Source organism: Carcharodon carcharias, chromosome 21 (genome assembly GCF_017639515.1).
Source record: "Carcharodon carcharias isolate sCarCar2 chromosome 21, sCarCar2.pri, whole genome shotgun sequence".
In the NCBI taxonomy this organism is placed as follows: Eukaryota; Metazoa; Chordata; class Chondrichthyes; order Lamniformes; family Lamnidae; genus Carcharodon; species Carcharodon carcharias.
The window spans coordinates 74,547,429-74,571,179 of record NC_054487.1 but is presented as its reverse complement, the minus strand read 5'-3'; the positions used below and the strand labels follow the sequence as shown (position 1 = coordinate 74,571,179).

At 42.2% G+C, this 23,751-nt stretch overlaps 1 protein-coding gene across 2 annotated transcripts in view; it reads right to left on the bottom strand.

The window, feature by feature from the left end:
• Positions 1 to 5,064: 5,064 nt before the first annotated feature.
• Positions 5,065 to 23,751, bottom strand: part of zgc:165507 (uncharacterized protein LOC561188 homolog) — a 150,746-nt gene continuing 132,059 nt past the window's right edge. For both annotated transcript variants that reach the window (XM_041216303.1, XM_041216302.1), the window contains one exon: positions 5,065 to 7,181. In XM_041216303.1, the coding sequence (XP_041072237.1) occupies positions 6,916 to 7,181 (266 nt within the window). In that variant the 3' untranslated portion in view covers positions 5,065 to 6,915. The remainder of the gene's footprint in view (positions 7,182 to 23,751) is intronic.

Here is a 23,751-nt window from a genome sequence, read left to right as displayed (position 1 = left end):
TGCCCAGCCCCCTCAAGATTTTGAACATCTCTGTCAAACCACCTCTTAGCCTTCTTCTCCCCAAGGAGAACAGTCCCAACCTTTCTGATTGGTCAAGGCATTGCCCTGGAGAATGAACCAGTGAATGTCACAGTGATAGACATTCGCTGGTTCATTCCCCAGCACAATGTCTTGATCAATCAGAGTCAAGCTGCCTGGTTTAAATTTCAAACAATGCTTGGCAGTTAACTGTCAGTCACAATCAACTGTGCATTCTCCATGGCAATGCCTCTACCAATCAAAGTCCACTTGCCAACTAATCAGCACTCTCTTCTCATGCAGTATAAATATGTTGTTTTCCCTGACACTGGTATTTTCTTGCGAATTACCCTGATGAGTGCAAGGTTAAAAGTTTCAATAAAAAACACTATTTTTTCAGCAGTACTGAAATATACAGACCAAGTTAATGGAGTAATGTCAATCTTTGTTATGTCTTGTTCATTTGATCACAACGCGAGGGATAATAATACTGGGAATTGATTGGTTTCCCCTACATTAGGCCCAATACCAACATCCAACATTCTCAAGCACAGCAGAAGCAGCAAAACCCTTTATTTTCCTATGTGTTACCCTGACAATGGAAATAGATCCTAACCTAACAGTAGCATGATCAACTGCATCACCATAATGCCTCCATTTCCTGTACAGTTTATCCTGAAGGGATTTACATGCACAGTTTAACGGCTAGAATTTACACTTGGTTATCCTGATGGGGATTCCTGTAGCTGGGCCTGGTAATCTATTTAAGTCTAATTATTATTTCCTTTGATCTGTGGATTGAGGCTCACTCCAGCCTGAGTTGAGCGCCTGAGTGACCAGAAAGTAAAATGGAACGTTGTTCTTGCCAGCAATCACAAAATGGCCAAAAGAATTCCAATTCGTCTAACTCTTTAAAGGTAGGTTACTCTCAAAACAATTGTTGGTGCTTCCTCTGGCTCATGAGGATCTTAATCTTAAGAATGCAACAGTGGAATGTGTCATAAATTCATACACTAAACTCACAAGCGTCCTTACGCTAAACAAGGAACTATAAACACTTTGAAAGAGTCATCCTGGGCAGTCACATTCAAAAAGCTTAGTAGGAAGAACTTTACATACTTGGTTGCGGAAAGAAAGCGAGACTCATAAAAAAACTCACTCCATGGTCTTTTGTGTTTAGAAATGAAAGTGCACAGAAAATTGTGTAGTCTTAACACACTGACAGGTCTGTTTGAAGTGTCTTTGGAAGGAAGTATTACAAATATTGCAATAACTCCTCAAAGCCACAGCGATATTTACAAAGATTGCTTTCAGCAGCTTTTCATTTTCTACAAAAAACAACACAAAATGTCAGTATTTTCATTTTAAAAAAACAGTTCATTTTGATATTTGGAAGGGTAGTTATCGAACAAATTGCCTCTACCCATCCACAATGTACACAATGCAGCACTGTAGCTTTCTATAGAGGTTTAGGACACCTCACACACATTGTTCTGCAGGCTGTCGTTAAGATTTCACTTCCAAAGAGATGCTACTGCTGGAGAATAAATAATTAGGATAATAATACCATGGTCATTTAAAGAAGAGTTGTTCTTGGGAAGCGGGAATTGCAGGCTAGTCTGCATTTATTCCTCATTGCTAAACACCCTGAGAAATTGGTAATAGACCTTCAACATTTTGACAAAGCAAGAGGGCTTATTTTTGTTATTTGGACAGCCTGAAGCTCTCCTTTGAGACCAATGACCCTCTAAAATGGCTGCTAGAAGTATGGAAGACAAGCTGCTGTGAATCACCTTTAGAATTGCATAGAAATCACAATAAAGAAACAAGCCAACCCAGCTCATATTGGTGTTTATCCTGCACACGACCAGTATTCCTAATCCCATGTGCCCACCCTGTGTCCAGATCCCTTTATTCACTTTTCCTTCAGCCATCTGACAAATCTATCCTTAAATTTTGAACTGGTCTCTGCTTTAATCATTAACTCCAGTAGTGCATTCCACAGCCTCTGGGCAGAAGAGGTTTCTCCTGCTCTAAATCCCAAATCCATTTTATTTAATCACATATCCCTGTCCTCTCATTCTGGATGTTTTCCATTTTCACTTAGGGAAAGTAGTTCGCCTCTACTTAGCATAACCAGTTAACCCAGAGCAGTTGGGGATTCACTGCAGGAAGACTCACAGGTGAGAACCTTTGATACAAACACATTAACAGGCCTTTTTCTGAGTCCATCCTGAGCAAAGCTTGATCTTGCAGAAGTTTGCACTGAAACTTTCAGCCTTGATGGGCGTGGAGGATGGTGGGTGCGGTGGAGGGTGTGGGGGGTTGGGGTTGGGGTTGGGGGAGGGGTAGCACTGGATTGACTGTTATACTCCCCACTGAAGCTGAACGTTCCACCCATAGTTCTACAACAGGGTGATGAACAATCGTTTGCAAATTCAAACACGAAAACAAGAGATCTTATTGTGCCTCCTCGGCCACCCCACTTTAATGTAATGGCTGCAATTCTGTTTTCCTAACAACTATTCAATCCCAGAGCGATAGATCATCGCCAAGGAAGTGACAAGTTTATAGTCAGCAGGTATTTGAAAGCCCACCATTGTTTTCATTGTTTAAAAGGTCTGCTCCAATATCCTTGGTCTCCTTCCAGCAAGGTGAACATCAAGAGATTGCTGTAAGCAGTGCAGCTGTGTAGCTTTACACCAATGCCTCTGGCGGTGGGACTTAGAACGGGCTCAGCATTGTCCCATACTGGCAGCTGGAAGGCGTGACATGGGAGCAAGCCTCGATTAGCTATTATGGTGGACAACTCCACCAGAGACTAAAATGGTAGGCTTAAACTTAATTTGATTTGAAAGCAATGGTAATGTTATTCTTTTCAGGAAATTGAAATACATTTGCACAGGAAAAAAAATTGTTTTATTAGAGCTGATCATTAGATCCGCCTTTGCTAGTTCTACGCCTTACTCTCCGAGTAAAGAGACAGGGTGCCTTTCATCCAATACAGATCTAGATAATACACAACAGACACACCATGCAGCCTCTGCACTTTATCATGGAGTTAACAATAAATTGTACATTTATACCCTCTATCTGAAAGCTTTGCCCGTTCATATCCTTATGCCCATTTGCGGCAAATGAACATTTTGCACATTTCAACAATTAAAATAATAGATAACAATTCATGTTAATGAAGAGTATTTCTATTTTAATTTGAACTTATGGAATAGCTATTGAATATATTACAACACTAACATCATGCTTGTGCATCATGTCTGTGTAAATCTCTTTAAATGGCTAGCACTTGAAGGCTGGTGACACATTTTCTCAACTCTTTGATGCCATTGTACCTGCCTCTAAGTTCCATTGGTGAATGATGTGTCAACCATTACAGCCAACCAAACACATTCAGCTCTGCTTATAGTAAACTCAACATTTGTCTCATAATTATTAACAAAGGCGGGGGAAAAATAATATTACTCGTGCGAATAAGTCGCATTTATTTCATTCCAAAAAGGGAGGCCAGATGTTGCTTCAGATCCAAATGAAGCTAACTATTCAAACAGAAATTAATACGATCAGGGAGCAGCCTATTAACATGTAAGTCTAGGTGTGTACCTACCAAGGAGGTTAATATATTGGTCCGTCCGTATTAAACATTTTGAATGCAGGAAACATTCAGCTCTGCTGCTGTTTACTGGGTTCAATAAGTTGCCACAGTGGTGGAGACTTTTAAGAATGTATGAAAGCTACCTCTTTTTCTGTTCTGCAATTGATGTCTCTAAATAATGACACACTCATGCAATTCAAAACAACCCATTCCTACAAAACTCAAGTGATTAAGTCTTCATTGACCACACATTACTGGAAGATTTAACTAGTAGATAAATCCTGTTTGAAGAGAGATGAAGCCAAGAATAAGTACCATGAAAGAAATTAGTCCTTTAGTATGCTGCAAATAGCTGTTTTCACACCAGAACATCTGATTTAAAAGGCAGAGAAGTGATGTCCAATATGTTGTTTGTTTTGAAGCACATGCACTGGAATACTGCCAAAATGGTCCATTGATTTTGGTCAATGGTTTTCACTCCTCAGTCTTCAACATGTTTTTATTATGTATCAGTAAAACCTTACCAGAGGCTGAGGGGAATTAAAACTGGTTCCCTATTTGTGGGAGAGCAAAGTCAAAAGTCACAATCACCAGCCACCAGGAAATGGAGCTTCTCCTGGTGGCTCCCACTCATTTAGGTTGCTTTCAGTAACTGAAAAATAGAGAACATTCTGGACTCCACTGAACTGTCACATATGTAGGAATGTTTCTTTAAGCAAAATGTTGACCATTCGTTAGACTTCCCTCCATGAATTATTTCTTTCTTTAATCAAATGGTATTGACTGGATTGCCCAAATAAAGCATTCAGGGTCACGAGCCACAATATATCAAGAATGTTGTTTTGGCTGCAATATTATTTTCTAGGCGATGACGGGGCTATCATTGCTTCTCTATTTCCATCATATCTTCAATTATTAAGATAGCACTTGTACTTGAAAAGCATGCTGAGGTTGGAAAAGTAAATCCACAGTACACATTCTGGGGGCAACTGTAATCTAACTAGCCCAGTTGAAAAGTGACAGGGTCCAGGTGCAAAACTGGTTTTACAGCTTGTTTAGTGTTGAAGTCAATGAGAAGTGATAGTGGATGCACTGTATAACAACATTCCGGCCAATCCCATGGGTTTCCCCTCCAGCTAGTTAGCTTTAAATTGCCTTGTATATTGTGTCTTGATGTGTTTGAAATTGAAATTGATGGCCCATATTTATATTAAATACCAAATACTGCAGGTACTTTTAGAATTTTCCTGGTCACTAATTATACTGTTGCTAAGAAGTAAAGAGGTAGTGCTAACTTTGGGAAGTATCTAAAGGTCACCCCAGCCCTAATCTCATTGTGACCATGGATCAGTGCATAAGATTCATAACTGAAGTAAGCATGGCACAGTGGGGTGTGACAGCGCCCGCTTATCTCCAAGTTGTCAGTTTCATTTTTATTGCTGTAAGGAGAGGCTGGGAATGATAGACACTTCCCCACTGAGAAGCAGCGAAAATCAACAGAGCTGTACCAAGTTGCTCACTTGCAATTCTTTATGCCAACGTGGTATGAGCTGAGTTTACTCGATGCTAAGGCTTTCACTTACTCCATTTACTTGCTTAGAATGCGGACTTTATTATACGATAGATTTTTATTAAAAAAGTAAAAACAGTTGCACCATAAAATTCTGTCCTGTATCTTGAAAATATAATAGAACCATTTAAATACAAATTGAAAAGCTTCCTTAAAATCAAAACTCATGGCACCAACCTGATTTAATAGAATTGTTGTACAAAATGTCTTCAAGAAAGCGCTAAGGCTTTTCCTGAGTGACATAAGGTAAAGAGAAGCTTTGGTGCAAGGTAATGGAATATTTTAACACTCAGGCACCCAGTGCCTTCAATTAGCACCTCCAGATCAGAAATGGTGCCAGTAATTGGATTTTAAAGCTCACTTCACTCTGCCCCAGTTAAATGCCCCAGCACCAAACAGCGAATAATGTGCCAATCTCTTCCAAGAATGTGCCAATGCTGTTTATCTATTTGATACTAGCCATCCTGTAGTTTGAGTGACACTGCCAATTTATAACACCAACAACTTGCATTTATATAGCCCCTTTAATGTAGAAAAACACCTCAAGGCGCTTCACAGGAGCAATTATCAAAGTTTGACAGTGTCACTTGGTGACAAAACATGAGGCAGTGTGATGCTGTGGGCTGACTGTCACTAAGAATTGGCCGAACTTCATTTCACTTCAGAGCTTTAAACTCTAGAGTATTTCAACATTGATTTCATTTTCAGATGAATACTCGAGCCTAGATTTTCTGATTGGCATTATTTTAAAATTAAAGAGGTTACCGCCAGTGTTAAAACAACATTGATTAGAAAATCTTGGCTTAAGGGCCCCTGTCCCTCAAGCTCTCTCTTATACCTAGTTAAAATCTTTTTGAGTGGCAGAGCTTAATTTAGCTCGTTTACTAGACTTTAATCTATTTAATCACAAAACAAAAGAACAGTAAAGGCAAGGCCTTTTCGCTCTTCATTAGGTTTCTTGAAAGTCAAACTTAATGAAAGGTTGGGTTCAAGTCTATCGAGACTTTATTAGGAAGGGTTATCTCTTCATGAGAAAGAACAGGGGCTCATCTTCAATTATTCTTAGTCTAGTGCCCTCTTCTGAACAAAGTTTATAATTACTGATTCTTTTGCATGCAGTCTTGATTCTGCTGTAGCAGTGCCTTAATATTTTAACTAAGGTAGTTCTTAGCACAGGTATCTTAGACTGTTTATAACATTTTTTAAAAGTTGTGCATGGTAAAAAAATTGAGGTCAATCAGGAACAAATTACAGGCTCCATTTGTTTTGCTGGCATACTTTTAAAAATGTTTAGTGGCAACAATTAAGATCTGGATTTAACATGTCTGCATAATGGCAGGTCACAGAGGTGAACATTTGGGACAGAAAAAGTTGAAGGAGTATGTTCTGCATTTTAATCATTATGAATTCATCATTCTTCTGCATCCTGCTAAATAAGGATATATTCAATTAACAATGCAGGGCAAAAGCAGAATCATCTGTGACTTCTCCCAGAAGAATTATAAAGTAGGGTAATAAGTGATACTCAAAGGGTTACCCCTTAGGAACAAAAGGTTTAATGTATGACACCATGTTTATGCAACTGAAAATACTTACCCCTGTTGGAAAACTGGATATCTATCTGGGGTTTGACATATCTATATTCTGAAGTGAAATTAAAACTCTGGCACTCAATTCCAAGTGCAAACTGGGAACAAAATCAGGGCAGCATGTGGTGTTAAATATCAGTTTCCTTCTCAGAAGAAATTCCCAACAGCATCTGGGGATTAACTTCAACATCATCAGTGCCATTATCACAGATATCATTTAGTTCTGCATCATTTGGTGGTGCCTTCATGTTGGCCTCTTCCATTCTCTTCTCCTTCTCCAGGAGCCGGTAGTTGATTGCATTTGCAATGAATAAATAGATACTCGCTAGTATCACAATGCTTCCACACACAACGTACATGTACCTGTAATCTTGAGTTATGTCCACCAATAGTCCTGAAAGACAATAACGACATTCTTGCGTTTAATAGATGAATTGTCAGTGCTTCAAAGCATCCAAAACAAGGCTATGAGCAATTGAATAGATTAAAGGAGCACTGATGAGGAAACTGATTAGAAAGCCAATTTACAAAGCCAGGCCTGAACTTTCTGGTTGGCAATATATTTAACATCAATGCTAACTCACTTAAGGTGGTCTATTGACTTAATTATTTTAAGAGTATCGTGAGGATCAAACTGCCACAGAGCTCCTCTGGCTTTTTTAGTTTTATCCAAAGAGAAAGAATGTGCCATCATCCCAACCCTCTCCAATCCTCTCACATGGAGACATATATCCTGACAAAAACTGGAAGGTGGTAAGCAAGAAGGGATCAGATTTAGCAACCTGCAAACTTGGAAGTATGGGTTTCCCGGAGATCCTATTTCAGCGTGATTTTATTGTTTTGGCATTGTTTTCCCAGTGACAGCCAGCCAGGCTGAAAGGCTATCATGCTGTAAGGTGGCACAGAGCAGAGGTGAGTCAGGCATGGCACGGTGATTTAATTGGACATTGGAGGTCACAAGGTGGGAGTGGAGTGGAGGTGAGTCGCACAAGGTGGGGTTGCAGATCAGGGGGAGGGTTGGACATTGGAAGTGGGGTGGGAAGTGAGTCATCGGAGGTGAGTTGGACATCAGAGGCTGGGGGGTGGAGGTGTTGGATATTGTTGGTCAGGTGAGTCACACATGAGGGCAATGGGAGATCAGGAGTTGAGTTTCTACAACCATTAATGAGACTAGCTTTATATTCTAGATTTATTAATTGAATTTAAATTCCATCAGCTACCACAGTAGGATCTGAACCCATGTCCCCAGGGCATCGGCCTGGGCCTCTAGATGACTAGTTCAGTGACTACGCCACCATCTACCCTAAGGTCAGGAGTTGAGTGGGTCATTGGATTTTATCAAGGTTCAGGGAGAGTTTTAAAAAATTTATTCATGGGTGGGCATCACTGGCTGGGCCAGTATTTATTGCCCATCCCTAATTGCCCTTGTTCAGAGGGCAGTTAAGAGTCAACGACATTGCTGTAGGTCTGGAGTAACTTGACCAGGTAAGGACAGCAGAGTTCCTTCCCTAAAAGAGATTACTGAGCCAGATGGGTTTTTATGACAATCGGTTTCATTACTGATTTTTATTACTAGTCCAGTGACAGTGCCACTATGCCTCCACCTCCCGCTGTTGCTCATCAATAGTCTGATCATGGACCCTGGCGGTGCGTTAGCTGTCAGGCCATTGAAAGGATTGGATCAAGGGGTTGTTTAATGGTAAGCCTGGGGGTCTGGGGTGGAGTGAGGTGAGGAAGGGCTCCTGCTGCTCTTGGTCTACAAGCGAGCCTGGAAGGACCTTTACCTGTTGCATCCGGCTGTTCTCACCTCAAAGCCTTGCTGGAGGAATTAAATTGAAAAGTCAGCGAAATACAATTTAGAGAGACCTAACTAGATCTCCTGCGTGGTAGTCGGTGGTCTTTTATTATCACGCCTGAAAATCTTTAATCGCCGTGTTTAGTCCAATACCTATCAGTGACCTGATTTTATAGAATTGAAAATTACTTTAAAACATTAGAGAAGCATTTAATGGGTTCACTGGTCTACAGTTGTCAGTTCCTTGTGTGGATTGATTTTTAATATTTACAAGATGCCTCTTCGTATCCGTGCGCTTAAAAAAGAGCTCAAATTCAGTAGTTTCCTCAGTGACCATCAAATAGGCACAATTAATGAGACTCATCAGAGTGATTAATTCAATCAAGGGCGTGGCCATTTTGTGGGTGGGGCCAGATCACTGTGCAATATTTTTTAAACTGGCACAAAGGATTGCAGGAGATCCATTTGTCCTGGACATAACTTGTGCCTGAAATTTCTTGATTTTTTTTGCGCTGGTTTGGCCAATTTCATGTGAACCTCTAACCCCGCAGTGAATAACTCTCTCTCTCTCTCTTTCCTGAGCAGAAAAAGTAACAGAGCTCTATTACTGTGCAATCTTGACTCTGTATCACTGAATGGATCTACATGACATTATTAAATTTTGAGTAACGTGAGAATTCTGAAACATGGGGGAAGGTCATTTGCTTATTTATTGAAATATGCCAGTGACCCTTTAACAGGAAGGGAAGAGGATATCATAGCTTAGAAACTTAAAGCTGATGCCAAGCACAGTGTTTTTCAAAACTCCCACTTAGTATTAGTTTTGTTCAGTGACAGCTCTTTCGCCTCAATCAGAAGATTCTGGGTTCAAACCCACTCCAGAATTTCAGCACATAATCCAAGCTGTGATGTTGGTATCATGTGAAGGGAGTATAGGAGGAACCATCTTTCAGATGAAGAATTAAACTGAGACCTCATCCGTCTGTTCAGGTGGACATGAAAGACGCAATCCCCCAGCCAACATTGTTAAAACAGATTAACTGGCCATTCATTCATTGTGGGACCTTGCTATAGACTGGAAGAACCAGATGGGCAAAGGTAGCATAGATGAAGAGTTCATAGAATGTTTCCAGAATAGTTTCTTAGAGCAACACATTCTGGAGCCAACCAGGGAGCAGGCTACATTAGACCTGCTATTGAGCAACAAGATAGGATTAATTGATAACCTCCTAGTGAAGGCAACCCTAGGTAGCAGCGATCATAATATAATTTCATTTTATATTCATTTTGAGGGAGAAACGAGCGTGTCCAAGACTAATATTTTAAACTTAAATAAGGGCAATTATGAGGGCATGAAAGCGGAGCTAGCTAAAGTGAACTGGCAAATGAGGTTAAGGAATGTGTCACTAGAAGATCTGCGGCAGACATTTAAAGAGATATTTCAGAATGCACAGAGTACATACTTTCCAATGAGAAAGAAAAGTTCCAAGGGCCCACCATCCATGGTCAATTAAAAAGATTAAACGCAGTATCAAACTTAAAGAAAAAGCATATCATTACGCAAAGATGGGTAGCAGGTCAGAAGATTGGAAAGAATATAAAGAACAGCAAAGAATGATAAAAAGATTAATGAGGAAGGAAAAATTAGAGTATGAGAGAAAGCTAGCTAGTAAGCTAAAGATGGATAGCAAGAGTTTCTATAGGTTTTTAATTAGAAAAATTAACAAAGTGAGCATTGGTCCTATAGAGAGTGTGCCTGGGGAATTGATAATGGAAAGTAGGGAGATGGCGGATGAATGAAACAGGTATTTATCTTCAGTCTTCACTATAGAGGACAGAAGTAACATTCCAGAAATAGCTGTAAATCAGAAAATGGAAGGCGGGGAGGAACTCGGGAAAATTACAATCACCAGGGGAGTGGTATTGAGCAAATTGTCGGGGTTGCGGGCTGACAAATACCCAGGTCCAGATGGGCTTCACCCTAAAGTCTTGAAAGAAGTGGCTCATGAATTAGTTGAGGCGTTGGTTTTAATTTTCCAAAATTCCCTAGATTCGGGCAAGGTGCCATTAGATCGGAAAATAGCAAATATAACTCCTTTATTCAAAAAAGGAGGGAGACAGAAAGCAGGAAACTATAGGTCAGTTAGTCTAACATCTGTCATAGGGAAAATGTTAGAAGCTATTATTAAAAATGTTATAGCAGGGCAATTAGAAAAATTCAAGGTAATCAGGCAGAGTCAACACAGTTTAGTGAAAGGGAATTCATGTTTAACCAACTTATTTGAGTTTTCTGAAGGAGTCATATGTGCTGTGGATAAAGGGAATAAAGGTGGATGTACTATACTTAGATTCCTAGAAGGCATTTGATAAAGTGCCACATCAAAGGCTATTGCAGAAAATAAAAGCTTATGGTGTTTGGGGTAACATATTGGCATGGATAGAAGATTGGCTGGCTAACAGAAAGCAGAGAGTTGGCATAAATGGGTCTTTTTCTGGTTGGCAGGATGTGACGAGTGGCGTGCCACAGGGATCAGTGCTGGGGCCTCAGCTTTTTACAATTGATATAAATGACTTGGATGAAGGGACCGAAGGAACGGTGGCTAAATTTGTTGATGACACATAGATAGGAAAGTAAATTGTGAAGAGGATGTAAGGAGGCTACAAAGTGAAGTTGTTCATTTTAGCAGGAAGAATAAAAAGGACGCTTGTTATCAAAATGGTGAGAGACTGCAGAGCTCTGAGATTCAGAGGGATCTGGGAGTCCTAGTGCATGAATCACAAAGGTTAGTATGCAGGTACAGCCGGTAATCAGGAAAGCAGTAGATTATCATTTATTCTGAGGGGAATTGATTACAAAAGTAGGGAGGTTATGTTTCAGTTATACAGGGCACTCGTGAGGCCACATCTGGAGTACTGTGTACAGCACTGGTCTCCTTATTTAAAGAAAGATGTAAATGTGTTAGAAGTAGTTCAGAGAAGGTTTACTAGATTATTACCAGGAATAAGTGGGTTGTCTTATGAGGAAAGATGGGACAGGTTAGGCTTCTATCCACTGGAATTCAGAAGAGTAAGCAGTGACTTAATTGAAACCGTTGAGATCCTGAGGGGTCTTGACAGGGTAGATGTGGAGAGGATGTTTCTTCTTGTGGGAGAATCTAGAACCAGGGGTCACTGTTTAAAAATAAGGGGTTGCTCATTTAAGACAGATATGAGGAGAAATGTTTTCTCTCAGAGGGTTGTGAGTCTTTGGAACTCTCTTGCTCTAAAGGTGGTAGAAGCAGAGTATTTGAATATATTAATGGCAAGGGGGTGAAAGGTTATTGGGGGTAGGCAGGAATGTGGGGTTGAGGTTACCTTCAGATCAGCCATGATCTCATTGAATGACAGAGCAGGCTTGAGGGGCCAAGTGGCCTTACCCTGCTCCTAATTCTTATGTTCATATGTTTGTATCTGCAAATTGTCAGCCCTTATACCCCAACAAAATGAAAATTCCTCCCGTTCAAAAAGTCATTCATAAGAATTGAAGAATTTTGGGGTGTTGAGGGCACACAAGGAGATACATAAATGTGAGGCTGACACTTTAGTACAGTACTGGTGAAGTTTCACCTTTTAGATGAGACAATAGACTCATTTGGAGGCTAAAGATCGGATATCACTATTTCAAAGAGGAGCTGGGGCAATATTTATTCATCAGCTAACACTGTTTAACTTAAATATTGAATGTAGGACCTGCTGTGCACAACTAACCTGCTGTGTTTGCCTAAATTACAACAGTGACTACATTTCAAATTACCTCATTGGTTATGAAGTACATTGATTCATCCCAAGAATGTGAAAGGCACTATGTAAATGCAAATGTTTCTTTCTGTGACTAGCGGGTGCATAAACCAATCTATATATCACGTGCAATATGAAAGGATGATTGAAAAAGTGAACAATGCAAAACAACTAATAAATGCAAAGACTCCCAGTAGCCTAATCATATATTTAAAACAATTTTCAAGCTGAAAAATAAAAACTGATCATTGCCTCACTGAACGTGTTGTGAACATTCTGGGTGTTCATACTCAGATGGAGTTTGGTCCTATTTTCCAGGTAGCTCTCTATGCATGGTTAAACCAACAGATTCTCTCCTACTCTTGATCTTAGCTGATCCTAGAACATCTCACTGCAAACGAATGAGTGAAGAGTTACTATCTCTTGTCATCTCGAAGCTGCCAATCAATCCCAGAAGCTGTCATCTAACATGCTCTTTGAAGCAGTAGTAGCTGGCTCAGAGTTCCACATGAGGGCAATTTAAAGCTGACACTGCAGTTTCATTACAATGCAGGAGCTATCTCAACACAATGATCCCTGAAATACCATTATTCCCAAGCACATTGCTACCACACCCCCACCCGGCTGCCACCACCACCCCTTCACCACTAAACAAAGCATAGCTTGTTTGGAGATTCCCTTTCTGCTCTTCATGCGGTGAAATTGTACAATGTCTTTCTTTAGTGGGAAGGAGGGATGGAAGAAAGAAACAAGCAAACAATGCATTACCTTAGGACATCCCAAAGCACTTGTCATGGAGATGTGCTTTATGCCAAGTAATGATTTTTAATCCACCAGCTGGAAATCTGAATTGCACTTTTAAAAAACATACATTTTAAAAACCCAAAGGCTAAAGTGACTTAAACTCATAGCCCAAGATGGCTAACCCCAATATGCATTACTATACATCCCACATTCCAATTCATTGGCGTGAAGTCAGGCTATTTGCAAAACCCATCTAAGACAATGACATTAGAGGGTGTGAAGGGTTCACACGTCTTGTCTCATTAGCAAGGCATCTATGGCAATCACTTGAGGTATTCAACTACTGGAGATGGGACTAATAGATTGGACAATGGGATCTTGGCTAAGTTAGCTTCTGGACATGAACTAATCAAGTCACCTGTGAAATTCACAGACAAAATCTTCTTTTCTCAATTTCCCTGGCAGTTGGAGAAGGAAGGTCACATGACAACTCATTGACTGTTTTAAGCACATCTTTTCTCAGCAGAACAGAGGGGAAGCAGCTGAGGAAGAAGACCTAAGTGAGGTCCCTCCTGCCTCCCTTTTTTCTCCAACCACCCAGTAAGCTTTGAGCCCTGTTTGCTGGCTGTGAACACCCAGGGACGCTGTGTTGCAGACAGAGATTTTCTAAGAGAATCCAACACAGCACTACTGTTTCCCAAAGAACAACCAACTCAGTCGTCTACATCTTTAAATCGGAAGCATTGAGGCCATCGGATTCAGCCTGAAACTAGCCAAGTCACCAAAGTACAGACTGGGTACTCTTTTCCTTTTATTTAAGGAACTATAATTTGGCCAACCTATCCTTCCTATATATTTATATATATATAATATATATGCATGTATGTATGTATGTGTATTTCATGTGCGTGTATGTGTGAAAGTCAGAGCATATTTTATTATTTTGCTTAAATTGGTTATAATAAAGATTTCTTATAATAAAGTTAACCTCTTTCTTTGTTAAGAGAACCTGACCTATTGGTTCTATTATGATCAAAGTGGCCTGAATTTTGCGCTTGTCGAGTGCGTGCGATTGGTGGGCCCGGAAGCACATGCGAACTTTGCTTCTGCCTGCGATCGGCCCCCATTTGCGATCTTGTGAAACACGCCCAGAGAAAGATTCAGCACTGCCGGTGGGGGCGGGAGGAGGGTGGACGCCAACGTCACAGCGGGTGCTGGGTGAGCGCTTCCAATGAGCTCCCTGAAGGGAACTGCAGGCCTCCACAGAATAAACGAAACAGCAAAAAATGTCCATGCAGCACAATCAAGCACCTGAAAGAATCCCTCATAAAAAATGTCCCCAGATATTTATTTTAATTTTGAATCCTAACAGAGATTTCATCCCGCCATTGGGTGAAGTTTAATCAAAAATGTAAAGCCTGCCTGGCTGATTGACCCGCCTGCCAACTGTAAGGTTGGATGGGCCATGAAAAATTGCTGAGAATTGGGCCATTAATGGGCTTAATTGCCCTCTTAATTGTCAGCGGGCAATCTTCCAACTTTTGCGTGCGTCTGCTGAACGCAACATCCTGCGAGTGTTCGATGACGTTGGGTACTCATAAGAACATAAGAACTAGGAGCAGGAGTAGGCAATTCAGCCCTTTGAGCCTGCCCCGCCATTCAATACAATCACGGCTGATCTCATTTCAGCCTCAACTCCAATTTCCTGCCCTCTCCCCATAACCTTTCAACCCATTACTAATTAAAAATCCATCTCCTTCTTAAATTTATTCAGCGTCCCGGCATCCACTGCACTCTGAGGTAGTGAATTCCACAGATTCACTACCCTTTGAGAAAAGTAATTCCTCCTCATCTCTGATTTAAATCTACTACCCCTTAGCCTAAAACTATGGCCCCTTGTTCTAGAATGCTCCACTAGGGGAAACATCCGCTCCACGTCTACTTTGTCTATCCCCTTTGGCATCTTATATACCTCAATTATATCTCCTCTCATCCTTCTAAAATTTAGCGAGTATAAGCCTAAACTGCTCAATCTCTCGTCATAAGACATGCCCCCACATCTCAGGAATCAATCTAGTGAACCTCCTCTGAACCGCTTCCAGTGCAACTACACCCTTCTTCAAGTAAGGGGACCAAAACTGTGCACAGTACTCCAGGTGCGGCCTCACAAATGCCTTGTACAGTTGCAACAACACTTCCCCTCTACTCCTTTAGCAATAAATGCCAAAAGTCCATTTGCCTTCCTTATTGGCTGCTGTACCTGCATACTAGCTTTCAGCGATTCATGCACGAGGACACCCAGATCCCTCTGCACTGAAGCATTCTGAAGTTTCTCTCCATTTAAGTAATAAGTCGCCTTTTTTATTCTTCCGATCAAAATGGATAACCTCACACTTATCCAGGTTAAACTCCATCAGCCAAATTTTGGCCCATTCACCTAACCTGTCCATATCCATTTGTAAATTTCCTATTACGCTCGCCCGACGTCATCTCGCGCAATTTCATCCCCATTCAGTTGGGCGCCCACCTGCCCGCAGAACGTAAAATTCTGGCCAGTGTGTAAATAGTTAAGTACTCACTGAATTGGCAAGCGTGTCCTTTGCAAAAAAAAGAAACCTGTTGCAGTCAAACGAGGAGAGGGCAAAGAGGGGAGCCATTCAACCCCTCCTCATCTGGTCCATGACATACTTTAAAGCCCATAATATTTTTTGGAATTGCAATTACCGTTGTAATGTAGCAAATGTGACAGCCAATTTACACACAGCAAGGTTCCCCAAAATAGTGCCATATGATCTTTAATGTTCACCTGAGGGCAGAGGGGGAACTCCCTCAAAAAGCAGCATCTCTGACCGTGTAGCTCCCCCTCAATACTACACTGGAAAATCAGTCTAGATCTTTGTGTCTGAGCCTCTGCAGTGGGACTTGAACCTTCTAACTCAGAGGACAGAGTGCTACCACTGAGCCACCGCTGACACCTCCTGTATGCGATGAGCTTGGTTGCTCCTAACTCCACTTCTCTGTAGGTATGAACACATAGCACAAAACTGTCGCTAAATCACTAAATTGTTCAGACAGAGTAGATGGAGTGTTGCTCTGAAATGGCTTGTTATATCTTGACCTAGGGGTACTTGATAGTGAAACTGGATGCCTAAAATTCCATTGCCCAGCAGTAGTGTCCCTTACCTTGTTGAACATAAAATTCCTGCTAAAAAAAAATTGTGCCTTTCACACTGGGCACAAATAAAATGCATAATATAGAGGATAAAAGCAGTGCCAACAGGCAGCATGGCTATCTCTGGAGGTGAAGGTCAAAAACCTAATAACCCTGGTAAGCAATAAGAGCTGCTGACAACCCGTGAAATTATAACCCCTCCTCTCGTGACAATACGAGTGCTTAGTCACCCCAAGGTCACTGCCTGACACTTGAGTGCTTCATCTAAGTCCAAAAAAGATTGGCAAGTGCCCTCACATGCTGAAATGGCAGACATACTTAAACGCCGTAAGCAAAAGAGCTCCTCAAACATGTGATATGGTATTGTGACTGGGTGTTTTATACCATGCCAAAGTAAATGAAGCAACTGTATCTGAAAGGATTTGCTCGGACTTCTCATGTTACAGTGTGAATCCCATTACCTGCATCAGACATGCAGGAAAATAAGTGCAGCAGCAGCAGCTACGATATCAGTAACTAGGGCAGTAAAATGCCCAAGCATATTTGGGAATTAAAAGTTCAACCATTCAAACTTTCATTCTGCGTGGAAAATATCTTCCTTCCTGTGTGTTCATATTTTTGTCCTGTTCCGTTTTTAGGTTGCTCAATGCTGGTACTGATGACCCTAATCATTGGTCAAAGGCTTCTACCTGGGAAGTGCCGGGGGAAAAAAAATTGGCAGGGCAATGGGGAAGGAATATGGGGGTAAGACTAATTTGATAGCTCTGTCAAAGCGATGGGCCACATGGCCTCTTTCTGTGCTGTAAAGTTCTAAGATTGTGGTTCATTGCATTTTGGTCATCCAGTGCAGAAGCGGCTTGCCCAGGATTGTCCTTTGCCCTTTCTTGAGATATCTTATAGACAAAAGGGATGATGTCACATCCTGCCACCTAGTTTTAAATTAGTTCCCAGGATATGGAAGATGCTGGCATTTATTGTCTACTCCTGAGCACAATAAGTTGACCAATGTGTAGGTCCAACCCAGTAAAGGTGCCAGGTTCTCTTTCTTGAATGACTTAAGTGAAGCGATTAGGTTCTTATTAAAAATCTGCAGGCTATCATTGTGTGATGGGGGACCAGGATTCTTCCAGCTCAGTTCTGGATAACCCTGTAAGCAAAAGCCCTATATTGGGTAGGATGAACATAATTGGACAAGCAGCTTACTAATAGCCTATCTGAGAGGTGACGTTAAACCCCACCAACACTCAGGCACTTACAGCTGGTGCTCTGTCTACCTAAGAAATAAGAACACAGCAGGGGCAGGAGTGGACCAAAAAGCTACTCAAGCCATTTAAATACTGTGGCCACAAGAGCAGGTCAGAGGCTAAGAATCCTGCGATGAAGATTCCAGGTGGTGTCGGTACACCCACAGTGCTGTTAGGGAAGGAGTTCCAGGGTTTTGACCCAGTGACAGTGAAGGGATGGCAATATGTTCCAAGTCAGGATGGTGAGTGACTTGGAGAGGAACTTCCAGGTGGTGGTGTTCCCATGCATCTGCTGCCCTTGTCCTTTGAGATGATAGAGGTCGCAGGTTTAGAAAGTGCTGTCGAAGGAGCCGAGGTGAATTCCTGCAGTGCACCTTGTAGGTGGTACACACTGCTGCCACTGAGTGTCAGTGGTAGAGGGAGTGAATGTTTGTGGATGGGGTGCCAATCAAGCAGGCTGCTTTGTCCTAGAAGGTGTCACACTTCTTGAGTGTTGTTGGAGCTGCACTCATCCAGGCAAGTGGTCAGTATTCCATCACACTCCTGACTTGTGCCTTGTAGATAGTGGACAAGCTTTGGGGAGTCAGAAGGTCAGTTACTCGTTACAGGGTTCTTAGCCTCTGATCTGCTCTTGTAGCTACAGTATTTATATGGCTGGTCAATAGTAACTTCCAGGATGTTGATAGTGGAGGATTCAGCGATGGTAATGATGTTGAATATCAAGGGGAGGTGTTTGGATTCTCTCTTGTTGGAGATGGTCATTGCCTGGCACTTGTGTAACAAGAATGTTACTTGCCATTTATCAGCACATGCCTGAATGTTAAGTAAGTGCCGCTTGATAGCACTGTCGACGACCCCTTCAATCACATTGCTGACGGTCAAGAGTAGACTGATTGGGGCAGTAATTGACTGGCTTAGATTTTTCCTACTTTTGTGGACAGGACGTACCTGGGCAATTTTTCACATTGCCAGGAAGATGCCAGTCTTGTAGCTGTAATGGAACAGCTTCGTTAAGGGAACAGCTAGTTCTGGCGCACAAGTCTTCAGTACTATTACTGGAATGTTGTCAGGGCCCATAGAGTTTGCAGTACCCAGTGCCTTCAGCCATTTCTTGATATCATGTGGTGTGGAGTGAATCGAATTGGCATCTGTGATGCTGGGGACCTCAGGAGGAGGCCAAGATGGATCATTCATTTGGCACATCTGGCTGAAGATTGTTGCAAATGCTTCAACCTTGTCCTTTTCACCGATGTGCTTGGGTCCCTCATCAATGAAGATGGGGATATATGTGGAGCCTCCCCCCTCCAGTTAGTTATTTAACCACTCATGACTGGATATGGCACCACTGCAGAGCTTAGATCTATCTGTTAGTTATGGGCTTAGATGTTCTAGAGGAAATAATCTCTCAGTGCCCCTTCAGAATTTTGTGTGTTTCAATAAGATCACCTCTCATTCATTAAATTCCAGAGAGTAACTGCCCAATTTACTCATTCTCTCATCATTGGACAACCCTCTCATCTCAGGAACTAATCTACTGAACCTTTGCTCTACTGCCCTCAAGTCAAATATATCGTTCCGTAGGTATGAAGACCACATCTACACTGAATACTCCAGATGTAGTCTGACAATTGTACAAGTGTAGCAAGACTTCCTTAATCCTCTTGCAGTAAAGGCCAATATGCCATTTGCCTTCCTAACTGCTTGCTGCACCTGTGTGATAACTTTCTGTACTCCTTGTATGAGTACACCCAAGTTCCTTTGAACATCAACATTTACAAGTATCATATACTCCATCTGCCATTTGGTTGCCCACTCACTTAGCCTATTTAGATCTCTGTGTCCTCCTCACAGCTTACTCTCCCACCTATTAGCTTTTGTACTTCAAATCAACTTCAAGAGCAATGTGACAACTTGGACTGACAGCTTGTGCACAACAAAAAAGACAGAGCCCTTAAATAGTTAAGAGAGAAGCTCTATTTGGCCAACTCAGTTGTCCTTCAAAATTATGACAAGTCCAAGAAACATAAGATACAGAAGGTAGAGTGAGTGAAGGATCTAGGGGGTACCTTAACACAGGAAAGGTAATTTTATGTGATTTGTACATTATACACTGTCTGAGCCCTGCCACTGTAATAATCATACTTTTAACTGTCTCTCCTCTTCCTATGATGTGTACCATTTTGATTAATGGGATAACTTGGCTGGAAAGATACTAGAGATGCCTGTGAAAGGTAATAGCGAGAACAGGTCTCAACAACGCCAACAATGTGCATTTATACAGTGCCTTTAACATAGTAAAACATCCCAAGGCACTTTGCAGGAGCGTTATTAATCAAAATGTGACACCAAGCTACATAAGGAGATATTAGGACAGGTGGAGGCCAGTTTTAAGGAACATCTGCATTGCAACATTTACAACAGTGATCACATTTCAAAAAGTACCTCATTGGCTGTAAAGTGCTTTGAGATGTCTGGTGATCATGCACAGCATTATATAGATGCATATAATTTCTCTTCTTTTTTTATCTTAAATAAAGTGAGAAAGAGGTAGAGAAGTTTAGGGAAGGGATTCCAGAGCTTAAGGCCTCAGCAGCTTAAGATATGGTCCCCCAATCTTAGAGCAATGAAAATCAGAGATGGTCAAGAGATGAGAATTGGAGGAATGCAGATACCCTACTCAGTTGTAAAGATGGAGAGGATGACAGAGATAGGGAGGGGTGAAGCCATGGAAGAATTTGAACGCAAGGGTCAACCTCGCTGACCACCACCCCACTGACCACCTGACCCCAGCCCACACCCAATTCCAAACACCCTCTCCCCTAATGGATCACCCTCCCCATCAACAGCCCCTCCCTGGGCCTAAGTCTGAAGGTCTGGCAAGAAAGGTGTGGCTGCATTTCAGTATAAGCAACTAGGAGTGAAGTAGCAATCCATTTGCGATTGCCACTCTTCGGAAGTTATGGCCCATTATCTCCTTCTTGTTTGTGGGAGCTTGCTGTGCGCAGGTTGGCTGCCTGGCTGCCTATATTACAACAGTAACTGCAGTTCAAAAATAATCCACTGGTTTGAAAACGTTTTTGGGTGTCCTAAGACCACGAAAGGGGCTGGATAAATTAAAGTCTTTTGTTTAACACGTCTGGTATGCGCATGTCTAGCACAACAATACGAAGATAAAATCCCTGCCCCAACACCTCCTCATATTGTACAGACGGCCAGACCTCCCAGAACACAAATGGAGAAATGGCCACTTGCTGGCTGTCCTCAGTTTGCAAATGGAATGTATTATATTACAAAGCAGTGTGTATAAAAAAGGATTAGGTAGAGCTATCTTGGGGAGGTGATACTGGTAAAATATAACGGTTGCAAAAAGTTAAATTTAAGGCACTGCCAACACAACAATACTTCACTATGACATGATGTGCTAACATGCATTTTTGACATTTATAGCGTTTTCATTTGGTAGATGGCTTAACTCTACATGGTGCGGAGCATCTGAATTCTACCATTCGGAAACCCACACAGTAGAATGAACATAGGCCAGGATTTTACATTCAGCACGTGGGAGAGGGCTCAAAATGCCGGAACATAGAATGATGACAGGCATGCATCCCGATGTCATCGCACTGTCCCGCCATATTTTGTTCGGTGGGCGCATGCCGGAGTCGGCTGTGTGCCCGTCGATAATTAAAAGGCCTATTAAGGCCATTAACGTACTAATTAACGCTGAATTTACACTGCCCCTTCCAACCTAACAGTTAGGGGGCAGGCAAAAAGGCCAAGTGGCCTTTACATTATTTTAGGAAACCTCATCCACGAGCAGGATGAGGTTTCCTAAAGCTTTTACAAGTTGAATGAAAACTTTTTTTGAAAAATAAAAGCATGTCCCATCCCTTGTGACACAGTCACTTGAGGGAACATGTTTCATTAAATTTTTTATGTTTTTAACAATTTCTTTAAAAAGTACTTCAATCTCCCTGAGGCAGCTCCGTGCCTCAGGGAGATTGAAGCGCTCTTTCGCACACGTGCACAAAAGAACACCAGACCCGACTCTCCCTCCTCTTCCACTGCCCCCACCAGCCCCCCCGCCCCCACAGCCCGCACAGATAGACCACCGCTCGCAATCCACGCTGGGCGGGCCTTAATTGACCCGCCTGCGTGAAATCACGGTGCCGAGCCGATCGAGGGCGGTGGTCAGCTCTGCGACCACCCCCCGCCCACCCCCACTCCCACCGACGCAGGAAAAGTTCAGGCCTTAGAGTCAACCCCTGTTTTGTCAGCCTCTTGATCTAGGCACAGTCTGGCCAAGGAGAAGCTAAAGCATTCCCATTGAGGAGGAAGGAAAAATCAAAAGGGCAGGAGTCACACTGGGGCTGGCCTTAGCTGAGGGAGCCACTGCCCACCTATCTCTCCACAGCAGGGGCGCAAAGACTATCTGGCTCGGAGATGGGGAAAAGAAATATTGGAAGAAAAGCTACTTTTTTTTTAAAGTGCCTTTCTTTAAAAAAAAGATTTATCCTTTATGCAAAATAAATATAAATGCTGGATCGAATAACTAAAATCAGTAGCTAGGGTTTCGGTTTGAGAAGAAGCTGGTGAATGTCTCATCAGCTTGACCATTCCTAACAGTACGTAGTCAACAGGGAGAGAGACAGCATCGGCATGGATGTTTGCTGTGAGGTGATGATGTTGACCCATAAAGTAGGGAACCTTATAATTACAAGTGTATGATCTACAAGATTGTAAACATACACAAGAAACATTAGAATAAAAACAAAAATACCTGGAAAAACTCAGCAGCTCTGACAGCATCTGCGGAGAGGGATACAGTTGACGTTTCGAGTCCGTATGACCCTTCATCAGAACTAAGACGTATAGAAATGAGATGAAATATAAGCTGGTAGAAGGGGGTGGGACAGGAGAGCTCGATAGCGGGCCAGTGATAGGTGGAGGCCAAGAAGACACTGCCAAAGATGTCATGGACAAAAGGACTAAGGGGTGTTGACGGTGGTGATATTATCTAAAGGATGTGCTAATAGGGACATGAAGGGTAGCAAGCTAGTGGCAGATGTCCCTAGTGGGAGTGGGGTGGGGCTAAGTGATCGAAATGGGCTAAATGGTGGAAATGAAACAATAGATCGAAATAAATTTAAAAATAGGAGCGAAAAGAAAAAAATATAGCTGTAAAAAAATGATAAATTATTGGAAAAAGGGGGATCGGAAAGGGGGTGGGGATAGAGGAGAGAGTTCATGATTTGAAACTGTTGAACTCAATATTAAGTCCGGAAGATGGTAAAGTGCCTAGTCAGAAGATGAGGTGCTGTTCCTCCAGAAACATTAGGCTGCATTTGCTGCCAGCACTGTGCAGGCACAGTTGTATGCGCAGCCACCAACTTTATAGGGGGAAGTGTGCAGCAGGGCACATGCTCGGTGATCACTAGCCCTAGAACTGCAAATATTACAGCATCGGCAGCCGAATCTCTCAGGGGTTTCAGAGTTTTCTTTATCCCATATGATTCCCTTAACATTTTTCTTGCTTTTTCTCCCCCTATTCTTTTGGGAAGGCACCCTTTCTTCCAATAAACCATGTTGTCAAGGCAGTGTATCTCAGTGGTGCGGCAGGGATGGTGTGTAATTGAGCCTGTATTCCATCATCTGCCTGCCCTGCTTAAGTATGCTGCGCTGGGAGAACCAAACCCTGGAGTTGCAAACGGAACTGCGGCTGTCACCAGGTGGATCAGGAGCCTCCCCCCTCTCTCCCCATTCCGATGCCCGGAAACTGTGGGGAGGCCGTGCCCTGAGTACTCAGAAACTGGGTGAACCGCTTCCCACCTGCAAGTGAGGAAATAGGATTCTGCGTATAAGCGGTCAAGTGTCCTTACACAGACAGATATCGGTGGCCATCTTGCATTTTATGGGTGCATTAAATTGACTGTTCCATATGCAGTGCTCAACTTGATAACATTTAGCAGCTTGTGTTCGCACTTGGAGCATGTAAGTGTTAAGCTGTGACAACTGTCATTCAAAACTGACAGCCAAAACCTGGGTCCACTCAATTTCACCGGGGAAAAGTGGCTGCACCAAGGACAGCCAGGATCAGAAACATCGCTGCGATGGAAACAGTGAGATGCTGAACTGAAAGTAACCTTCAGAATATTGCTGTGCAAAGACACAAAAGCTTTGTTGCGCAAAGAGTCATGTTCACTGCACTGAAATTTCCTATTTTATTCTACCC